Consider the following 11596-nt stretch of genomic DNA (forward strand, 5'->3'; position numbering starts at 1 on the left):
CTCGCTTTGCTAATTTCATCCCAGGGATTATTTCCCGCTTGCTTGTCTATCTTGCAATATTTCTTGGGTTGCAACAGTGAAACATGTCTTCTACTTCCAGACTCCATCCTCCTCTGAGGGTTAAACAAGGAGACGAGGATAGGGGGAGAGAAAGTATCTGCAGGGCAAAGTAAACTCTTTTCTTCATGCATAAAATAGATGGAGGTGGGGGGAGGGAGGCGGTGTCATACAGTATTCTTTACTGTATACAGTAGTATAGTATACAGTACTACCGCAAAATATTTTATACAGTAGTATAGTATACAGTACTGTCAAAGTATTTTATACAGTAGTATAGTATACAATACTATCATAAAGTATTTTATACAGTAGTATAGTACACAGTAGTTTCATACAGTATATTATACAGTACAGTAGTATAGTATAGAATAGCTTCATACAATATATTACACAGTATACAGTACAGTAGTATCATATACAGGTACAGTAGTAGCATACAATATTTTATACAGTATACAGTAGATCCATGCAGTAGATTTATACAGTATAGTATACATTATACAAGAGTTTATTGTGCAGTCATGTCATACAGTATTTTATACAGTGTACAGTACAGTAGTATTGAATGTATACAGTGGTGTTATACAGTCTAGTATACATTATGCAGTAGAGTTGTATGGTATTCAGTAGTGTCATACAGTATATAATACAGTATACAGTAGTAGCATACAATATTGTATACAGTATACAGTAGATTCATGCAGTAGATTTATACAGTACAGTATACAGAGTAGTTTACATTATACAATAGTATAGTGTGCAGTAATGCCATACAGTATTTTATACAGTATACAGTACAATAGTATTGTATTCAGTATTGTTATACAGTCTAGTATACATTATGCAGTAGAGTAGTATTGTATACAGTAGTGCCATACAGTATATTAAACAGTAGAGTAGTATGGTATTCAGTAGTGTCATACAGTATATTATACAGTATACAGTATAGTAATATAGTATACAGTAGTACAGGGGTCACCAACCTTTTTGAAACCAAGAGCTACTTCTTGGGTACTGATTAATGCGAAGGGCTACCAGTTTGATACACACTTAAATAAATTGCCAGAAATAGCCAATTTGCTCAATTTACCTTTAATAAATGAATCTATATATTTAAAAAAAAAGGGGGGGCATTTCTGTCTGTCATTCCGTCGTAAATTTTTGTTACTTTTACAGAAGGTTTTTTTGGAGAGAATAAATTATGAAAAAAACACTTAATAGAACGGTTTAAAAGAGGAGAAAACACGAAAAAAATGTAAATTAAATTTTGGAATATAGTTTATCTTCAATTTTGACTCTTTAAAATTAAAAATATGAAGAGAAAAACTAGCTATTTCGAATCTTTTTGAAAAAAAATTAAAAAAAGAGTTAATGGAACATCGTTAGTAATTTTTCCTGATTAAGATTAATTTTAGAATTTTGATGACATGTTTTAAATAGGTTAAAATCCAATCTGCACTTTGTTAGAATATATAATAAATTGGACCAAGCTATATTTCTAACAAAGACAAATCATTATTTCTTCTAGATTTTCCTGAACAAAAATTTAAAATAAATTCAAAAGACATTGAAATAAGATTTAAATTTGATTCTACAGATTGTCTAGATTTGCCAGAATAATATTTTTGAATTTTAATCATAATAAGTTTGAAGAAACATTTCACAAATATTCTTTGTCGAAAATAAAGAAGCTAAATGAAGAATTAAATTAAATGGATTTATTATTTTTTACAATAATAAAAAAACAAATACTTGAACATTGATTTAAATTGTCAGGAAAGAAGAGGAAGGAATTTAAAAGGTAAAAAGGTGTATGTGTTTAAAAATCTTAAAGTCATTTTTAAGGTTGTATTTTTTCTCTAAAATTGTCTTTCTGAAAGTTATAAGAAGCAAAGTAAAAATATAAAGGAATGTTTTTTAAACAAGTGAAGACCAAGTCTTTAAAATATTTCTTGGATTTTCAATTTCTATTTGAGTTTTGTCCCTCTTAGAATTAAAAATGTCGAGCAAAGCGAGACCAGCTTGCTAGTAAATAAATACAATTTAAAAAATAGAGACAGCTCACTGGTAAGTGCTGCTATTTGAGCTATTTTTAGAACAGGCCAGCGGGCGACTCGTCTGGTCCTTACGGGCGACCTGGTGCCCTCGGGCACCGCGTTGGTGACCCCTGCAGTAGTAGCATACCATATTTTATACAGTATACAGTAGATTCATGCAGTAGATTTATACAGTACAGTATATAGTATAGTATACATTATACAATAGTATAGTGTGCAGTAATGTCATACAGTATATTATACAGTATACAGTACAGTAGTATGGTATACTGTAGTGTCACACAGTATAGTATACCGTTGTATATTATACAGTAGTGTCTTATAGAGTAAGTAATATAGTGTATAGTAATATAATACAGTGTATTAAACGGTACACAATAGTATAGTTCAGTGTTTCTCAACCTTTTTTCAGTGATGTACTCCCTGTGAACATTTTTTTTATTTAAGTACCCCCTAATCAGAGCAAAGAATTTTTGGTCGAAAAAAGAGATAAGTAAAATACAGCACTATGTCAGCAGTTTCTGATTTATTAAATTGTATAACAGTGCAAAATATTGCTCATTTGTAGTGTTCTTTCTTGAACTATTTGGAAAAAAAGATATAAAAATAACTAAAAACTTGTTGAAAAATAAACAAGTGATTCAATTATAAATAAAGATTTCTACCCATAGAAGTAATCATCAACTTAAAGTGCCCTCTTTGGGGATTGTAATAGAGATCCACTTGGATTCATCAACTTAATTCTAAACATTTCTTCACAAAAAAGAAATCTTTAACATCAATATTTATGGAACATGTCCACAAAAAATCTAGCTGTCAACATTGAATATTACATTGTTGCATTTCTTTTTACAGTTTATGAACGTAAATTCATATTTTGTTCAAGTATTATTCAATAAATATATTTCTAAAAGAAAAATGGATGCTATTTTTAGAATATTTAAAAAAAAATCTCACGTACCCTTTGGCATACCTTCAAGTACCCCCAGGGGTACGCGTACCCCCATTTGAGAACCACTGGTATAGTGTACACAGTAGTGCTGTACAGTATATTATACAGTACACAGTACTGTAGTATGGTATACAGTAGCATCATACAGTATGTTATACTGTAGACAGTAGTAAAGTATACAGTAGTATCATACAGTATATTATACAGTACAGTAGTATAGTCATCCAGTATATTATTTAGTATACAGCAGTGTCATACAGTAGATCCCCTTCTAGTTTTTTAACTGTCTCTTTACCAGAGCCTGCATAAATATTTGGCATAACTTATACATACCATTATGCATCATCTCTTTTGTAATCCAATACGAGAGTTAACAATACAAATACAGTAAAAGTAGTTGTATTGCTGTCTGTGTGTCCATGCACTAAACCACCTGCAGCCTGGTGTCTCCTCTCCATCACTCCGGCCTCTCATTACAGCGGCACTAGCCCAGCCTGTCACGTAATTAAAGGCACCGTTATAAACGACCGGCAGGCCAAAAGCCATATTTCACAGGTGGCCATCTATTTATTTATAATTTTTCACCTTTTAAATGTGTTTTTTATGCAAATGAGCACCCGGACACTTTTCAATTAACTTTGGGGCCAGTCCCTCTATGAGTACCACAGAAGCTTGTATTAAAAAATAGAGTATTTTTTTGTAAGCAGCCATAAATTAATCCTGCGTGGCAAAGTAATGTATGTCGCTGCTATATTTCTCTTCCCTTTACATCTTGGCAATTGCTTTTTTGTAAATAATATACAGCCATATTCATTCTCTAGTAGCAGACTACTGCACATGATGTATTTCCTTCCTCTTTGTCACAGCAGCTGCACTCAGACAGCAGGGCAGTTTAATGGGATATTATATGCAATGCAAGCAAGCAATTGGCTGTCAGGTAGTCGGCTATGGTCCTTTTTATGGTAACAGACTGGAAGTGTCCCCCTCATTTTCTCCCTAATTGACCCCACAGAAAAAGCAAAGACTCAGCGACATTATCACCTCAAGAGAGACGCAAAGAGCAGCTATCCAACTTTCTAGCACAGTTTTTGACTGAAGAAAGTTAAGGCCAACTTTTCCCACAGTAAATAGAAAAGTCGTCTTCTATTGAGGGTATTGTGGATTCCCATTGGTCCAACTGTAAAACCGAAACTGTTAATCACTTGTCATTACTTTGACACAAAAAAGTCACCAAAATATATGAAGTCATTTTTCAGTTATTAGTTGAACACCTGCAAAATACCTCATTTTTACAGGACATTTTTCAAATCCTAACAAATTTGAAAGCTGTTAAAACGCAATCAAAACACACCATGATGGGGTAAACCATGACACATTTCTGCTCCAGTACCATTGATATCTATAAAAAAAATAATAATATCAAAATGTTGATAAAATTATAAAGAAATGTTATTTATATATTCATACTAAAGTCTATAAAAATGGGACCCAATGCCTCCCTGTTTGGCACTCAGTATCAAGGGTTGGAATTGGGGGTTAAATCACCAAAATGATTACCGAGCACGGCCAACGCTGCTGCTCACTGCTCCCCTCACCTCCTAGGGGATTAACATGGGGATGGGTCAAATGCAAAGGATAATTTCACCACACCGATTGTGTTTAAATGCGCTTACCATATTAACGTCTGTGCGCGCGTTAGTGTGTGTGTGTGTGGGTGTGTGAGAGTGTGTGTATACGCGCGCGCGTGCGAGTGCATGTGCGTGTGTGTGTGTGTGTGTGTGTGTGCAGCTGTGCCCTCTCCATGGTGCGTAAAAAACATCCATTAATTGAATTCCCTTTAATCTCCTCAGTCAGCGTCGCCTTGCAAAGCGAAACGCCACACTTCAGGTGTGCTGGATAATGGAGGATGACGTTTGTGTCCCATCATGCCTCGGGGGCAACATGTGATACATGGCTTCCTTCTATGAAGGTTAAACTGAACTACCTGCCTATGGCGTTTCATTACCCACTTGTTAAATACTCTTATGGTCATAAACCTATTTTCAAAAAAAATGTATTGCCTACCTTAAATGAGACTTTTTTTTTTAAACGTTGGGTAATGACTTTGTATAACGACGTGTGTGTGTGTGTGTGTGTGTGTGTGTGTGTGTGTGTGTGTGTGCGTGCGTGCGTGCGTGCGTGCGTGTGTGTTCTTGTATTTATACCCTTCTTCAGACATCAACTACGGAAAAGTACCGTTGTGGTATTTTAGGCTTCATATTGTGCCACACATTTTCAACGGGAGACAGGTCTGGAATACAGGCCATCCATTTTCTACCACTTATCCCTTTCAGGGTTGCGGGGGGCACTGGAGCCTATCTAAGCTGAATTCGGACGGAAGGCGGGGTACACCCTGGACAAGTCGCCACCTCATTACAGGGCATGTCGTTGTGGTTTGTGTTGTGGTTTGTACAGCCCTTTGAGACACTAGTGATTTAGGGCTATATAAATAATCATTGATTGATTGATTGATTGATATATTGTAGTTGTATTGTAAGTATTATTAAAAATAGCTACTAAATAATTTATACGTTTCACACCAGTTACCCAGTATGAGTTGTTTTTTCACTGAATACATACTCACTCTTAATCAAGTAATTATTTGCGCGACTACTTTTACATTTACTTGAGTCACATTACTCAAAAGCAGGAGTCTCAGACAAGTGGGCCCCGTGACGTTATTTTGCAGCTCCCACCTTAAAATGAAAATGTAATGTTAGTGCGGCCTGCAAGTATTACAGGAATGGGGTTTGACAGCGTTGTGTTATTTGGGTCCAAAATGACTCTTTCAACGTTCTGGGTTGCCTACCTCTGGGTTAGTGGAAAAGCGGCAAATGAGTAAAAGCGACAAAGACATTGCCATGGAGACGAAGGGTTTTTTACATACCTGGCTGCAGTTGTCTGTCTATCTGTCCGTCAGTAATAACAGTCCCCGAGAACATGGACCAATTCAAACCGTTATGTTTTTTTTCATTGTTTAATTTGCATTGCCTCACACAGGTCAGAATGTCTTTGATAGTTTATCTGGAATATGAGAGGGATACAGATTTCAAGCCAACACCATAAGCTTCAATTGTACACAGGAACAAATATTGGAAGATGTTTTGCCAATGAGCAATTCACACACGAATAAAACAGTGTGCCAACCAACCAGCAAAGTATTTATACGGAAATGAATGCTCTTGACTTTTTTTTTTACATTGCAAAAGTTAAGTACTGTGGCAACGGCACATTAAATATTATATTCGAGCCATTAACAGCAACTACACGCCTCGCCTTGGCCAATATGGCTCCACTGTGACTTAGCAAATCATACCTGGTGTCATTTCAGCTGTTAAAGCAGCCATAAAGGGACTTGAAAAACTGTTCTCCAAAACCTATTAAAACACTTTAACAAGGCCAGAGTCAGGACACAGGAGTGGGTCATGGGAACAAGCATAGACAAAATTTTTGTTTTGTTTAATACTTAATAGTAGTCCTAGAGTAGAGTGAGCAATGATTGTGTGTTTTTATACAGTGCATCCGGAAAGTATTTCCAGCACTTCACTTTCTAAATATTTTGTTAGGTTACAGCCTTATTCCGAAATGGAATTAAATAATTTTTGTCCTCAAAATTCCACACACAATCACCCATAATGACAATGTAAAGTTGTTGTTTTTTTAATTTAGCAAATGTATTAGAAATAAAATTTACAAAATCACATGTATGTAAAAATTCACAGCCTTTCCTCAATACTTTGTTGATGCACCTTTGGCAGCAATTACAGCCTCAAGTCTTTTTGAATACAATGCCACAAGTTTGGCACACCTATCTTTGGGCAGTTTCACCCATTCATCTTTACACCTCCTAAGCTCCATCAGGTGGGATGGAAAGCATTGGTTTTCATCTAAGATGTCTCTGTACATTGCTGCATTCATCTTAGTCGAGTTAGAACCCGATGTCACTCTGTCCCTCAATCATCAGGAGATTCCTGATGATTGAGGGAACCCCTCATGAAACAGTTCTGTAGAGATGAAGTAGTCTTGTGATTTTTCCCACACCTACATATTGCGCTCTACCACGGTATCGAGCACTATTCTCTGGATAATCCAATCAAGATATATATATATATATATATATATATATATATATGTGTGAATGTTGTCTGTCTATCTGTGTTGGCCCTGCGATGAGGGGGGTACTTGTCCAGGGTGTACCCCGCCCTCCGCCCGATTGTAGCTGAGATAGGCTCCAGCGCCCCCCGCAACCCGAAGGTAATAAGCGGTGGGAAATGGATGGATGAATATATAAATATATGAGGGTGCATGGGAGTTTGCCCAACCAGTTTACATGTGCTTTGTGGACTTGGAGAAGGCATTCGACCGTGTCCCTCAGGAAGTCCTGTGGGGAGTGCTCAGAGAATATGGGATATCGGGTTGTCTTATTGTGGCGGTCCGCTCCCTGTACGATCAGTGCCAGAGCTTGGTCCGCATTGCCGGCAGTAAGTCGAACACATTTCCAGTGAGGGTTGGATTTCGCCAAGGCTGTCCTTTGTCACCGATTCTGTTCATAACTTTTATGGACAGAATTTCTAGGCGCAGTCAAGGCGTTGAGGGGTTCCGGTTTGGTGACCGCAGGATTAGGTCTCTGCTTTTTGCAGATGATGTGGTCCTGATGGCTTCATCTGACCGGGATCTTCAGCTCTCACTGGATCGGTTTGCAGCCGAGTGTGAAGCGACCGGAATGAGAATCAGCACCTCCAAGTCCGAGTCCATGGTTCTCGCCCGGAAAAGGGTGGAATGCCATCTCCGTGTTGGGGAGGAGACCCTGCCCCAAGTGGAGGAGTTCAAGTACCTAGGAGTCTTGTTCACGAGTGAGGGAAGAGTGGATCGTGAGATCGACAGGCGGATCGGTGCGGCAACTTCAGTAATGCGGACGTTGTACCGATCCGTTGTGGTGAAGAAGGAGCTGAGCCGGAAGGCAAAGCTCTCAATTTACCGGTCGATCCACGTTCCCATCCTCACCTATGGTCATGAGCTTTGGGTCATGACCGAAAGGATAAGATCACGGGTACAAGCGGCCGAAATGAGTTTCCTCCGTCGTGTGGCGGGGCTCTCCCTTAGAGATAGGGTGAGAAGCTCTGTCATCCAGGAGGAACTCAAAGTAAAGCCGCTGCTCCTCCACATTGAGAGGAGCCAGATGAGGTGGCTCAGGCATCTGGTCAGGATGCCACCCGAACGCCTCCCTAGGGAGGTGTTTAGGGCACGTCCAACCGCTAGGAGGCCACGGGGAAGACCCAGGACACGTTGGGAAGACTATGTCTCCCGGCTGGCCTGGGAACGCCTCGGGATCCCCCGGGAAGAGCTAGACGAAGTGGCTGGGGAGAGGGAAGTCTGGGTTTCCCTGCTTAGGCTGTTGCCCCCGCGACCCGACCTCGGATAAGCGGAAGAAGATGGATGGAGATGGATGGATATGTTTAATGTTCAATGCAACCCACATTTTATTTAAAAAAATATTAAATTCGGGGCACTTTTAAGTGGAAGTATTGTACTAATATATAAAACAGCGTTACACGTCTTGTCAACATTAGCACCGAATGACAAAGGTGAGTCACATCCCAAGTGTCTCATGAGTTATATTTTTTAACATTCCTAATTTACTGCCTTCAAGTGAAAAAAGAAGTGGACCAATGCAGATTGTAAAAACAAAACTATATATAGTGTAAATATTGTGTGTATGTATATATATTTATTTATATATGTATTTATATGTATATATATATACATGTATACATACATGTTTATTTATATATATATACATGTATATGTATACATACACATGTTTATATATATACATATATACATGTATATATATATATACTGTGTGCATTTATATATGTCTTGATTGGATTATCCAGAGAATAGTGCTCGATACCGTGGTAGAGCGCAATATGTTTGTGTGGAAAAAATCACAAGACTACAATCTCCTGATGATTGAGGGAACCCCTCATGAAACAGTTCTGTAGAGATGTAGTCTTGTGATTTTCCCACACACATATATATATATATAAAAAAAAAAATATATATATATATATATATATATATATATATATATATATATATATATATATATATATATACATATATATACATATATGTAGGAGCCATTTTAGGCATCCTTATTTTGAGTTGGCATTACTTTCTTTTGTCACTAGGTGGCGGGCTTTTTGATTGAGCAGTGCAGGGTTGAAGGCAGAAATAGAAGCACAGGTGAGCTGATTAGGGAGGACTCAGGTGTGGGAGCAAAAACCGTTCTTACCACAACAGCACACAGCAACAGGCAGGAACGACAGGAGAACATATGGCACAATGTCACTACAATAATCCATGGTATGTTTCATTCACCCTGCAAGTTTATTAATAAATATGCGTTAACTGGACTTCTGACTGGACCTCACTTCAATGCAATGTTTGCTGCTGCGTAGGATCACTCCCTCAAACCTGTTGAGTAGTGACAATAAATTAGAACATTTAAAGGTGAAGATTGCCACTACAACTCAAGTAAGAACGGTGCTCTTCGAGTGAAAAGGACAATAAGAAGAACACCAAAGGACATCAAAAGCCTCAAGAGGACTAATTGTGCCACGGCCACGCTGCTACTCATCAGCCAGGGTGATTGGAAACACCTGCCAGCTCTATAGGGTGAGTTGTTTGGAGCTGAAAGCAGCACAAGGGAGAGACTTGGTCAATTATGTCTGATGGCAAATATGATGTACGGCCACAAGGTGGCCAAAATGTGGATCCTGAAAAGGAAAATGTACAATATTCTGTAAAGGAAAAAAGAGCCATAAAGTATACTGCCAAAGGCTTGGAAATGAAAGTTGACAATTATCATAAAGCAATAGGAACATGTGTTAAAAAAGCTGCTAAAATAAGGGACACAATAAAACAACTCATGCATTCAAATGAAAATGATGAAAATGCAAATGCTCTAAGAGGTTACTTGGATAAATTGATTCAATTGTGTGGAGAGGCAAGGGAGAATCATTCCTCATTGATTTCCTTACCATTGCCTGAAGAGGAACTTGACAGAAAAAATGGCTGGTTTCAAGAAAATATTAAGATACTAGAAAGTTTCATAAAACTTGTGCATGAATGGTTATCAGAAGTGAAAAAGCTAACCACACGTGACACTGCTCCTGTGGAAGAGGAGTCACAATTGCATCCTTCTCAAACACATGGCTCAGTTGAAACGCAATTCCAAGATGAAATGCATGTCCCACATGCCCATGATGAACATTTATGTGTTACACTTTCTTATATTGGAGCCCAGGACAGTGCATCGAATGTCTCAATCACACGCAACTCCATAACATCAAGAACCTCTTCTACTTCAGCTGCTCGCATTTTAGCCCAGGCCGAAAAGGCTGCTCTAATGGCAGAGGTTGCTGCATTGGAGAAAAAACATCATATTGAATCACAACAAAGAAAACAAGCCAAGGTTGTGAAGCCAAAACAATTCATATATGAAAAGTACAGCAAAGCTCATTACATGACTCCAAGACAGGCTGTTCTCTCTTTAATGCAAACTGATAATGTATCAAAATCAACTATGCAAATGGGAAATGTGTCGAATACAACTGGGCAAAGTAATCATACTCATATGAAAAAAGATGATGTTAAAGGTCATACAGTTCACACTACATCCCCTGTCACAAATGCCATCAAACAAGATCACATTCTTGATTTACTAAAAGGACAACATGATTTCAATGCCTTATTGGTTAAGCAGAATGTCCATTCCTCTTTACCATCAAGAGACGTACCTGTTTTTGATGGAGATCCGTTTCAGTATGAAACCTTTATAAGGGCGTTTGAATATGGAGTGGAGAAAAGGTGTGACACCTATGACTGTTTGCATTACCTCGAATAATATACTAGAGGGCATCCAAAAGAGCTGGTTCAAAGTTGCCAACATTTGCCTCCATCCCAGGGCTACCAGAAGGCAAGACAGCTACTCAAAGAACATTTTGGTAATGAATATCATATTGCAACAGCATATATGGAAAAGGCTTTTTCCTGGGGAACAATTAAATTGGAGGATGTAAAAGGATTGAGAGCATTTTCTCTATTCCTCAGAAGTTGTTCCAATGCAATGGGAAGTCTGGCCTATATGGAAGAAATGAATGTTTCTAATATGAGGAACATCATCCTAAAGCTTCCATACAAGCTCAGAGAGCAGTGGAGGAACAAGGCCTGTGACCTACAGGAGAAGCAAGGCCATCGTGCCATTTTCCCAGACCTTGTAAACTTTATTGAAAAGCAAGTCAAAATACTCTCTGATCCACTGTTTGGTAACATTCAGGACACTAAGCATTCAACTGTCAAACCCTCATCTGTCCCTAAGCCAAAAGTAAATTCAAGTCCAAGGAGCAGCTTTGCAACAACATTAATACCCATAGACAATGTGGAGTCAAATGAAGGAAAAAGGAATGTGATTGTCAAATTT

At 38.1% G+C, this 11596-nt stretch overlaps 2 protein-coding genes across 2 annotated transcripts in view; both read left to right on the top strand.

Annotated features, from left to right (window-relative positions):
• The first annotated feature begins 9423 nt into the window (after positions 1-9423).
• greb1 (growth regulating estrogen receptor binding 1) overlaps positions 9424-11596 on the top strand; it is a 69718-nt gene continuing 67545 nt past the window's right edge. The window contains exon 1 of the mRNA XM_061879178.1: positions 9424-9789. The gene's annotated coding sequence lies outside the window, so the exon portion shown is untranslated. The remainder of the gene's footprint in view (positions 9790-11596) is intronic.
• LOC133535524 (myosin-9-like) overlaps positions 11243-11596 on the top strand; it is a 2805-nt gene continuing 2451 nt past the window's right edge. The window contains exon 1 of the mRNA XM_061875436.1: positions 11243-11392. Within this exon, the coding sequence (XP_061731420.1) occupies positions 11243-11392 (150 nt within the window). The remainder of the gene's footprint in view (positions 11393-11596) is intronic.

Source organism: Nerophis ophidion, linkage group LG02, assembly GCF_033978795.1.
Source record: "Nerophis ophidion isolate RoL-2023_Sa linkage group LG02, RoL_Noph_v1.0, whole genome shotgun sequence".
Classification (NCBI taxonomy): domain Eukaryota; kingdom Metazoa; phylum Chordata; class Actinopteri; order Syngnathiformes; family Syngnathidae; genus Nerophis; species Nerophis ophidion.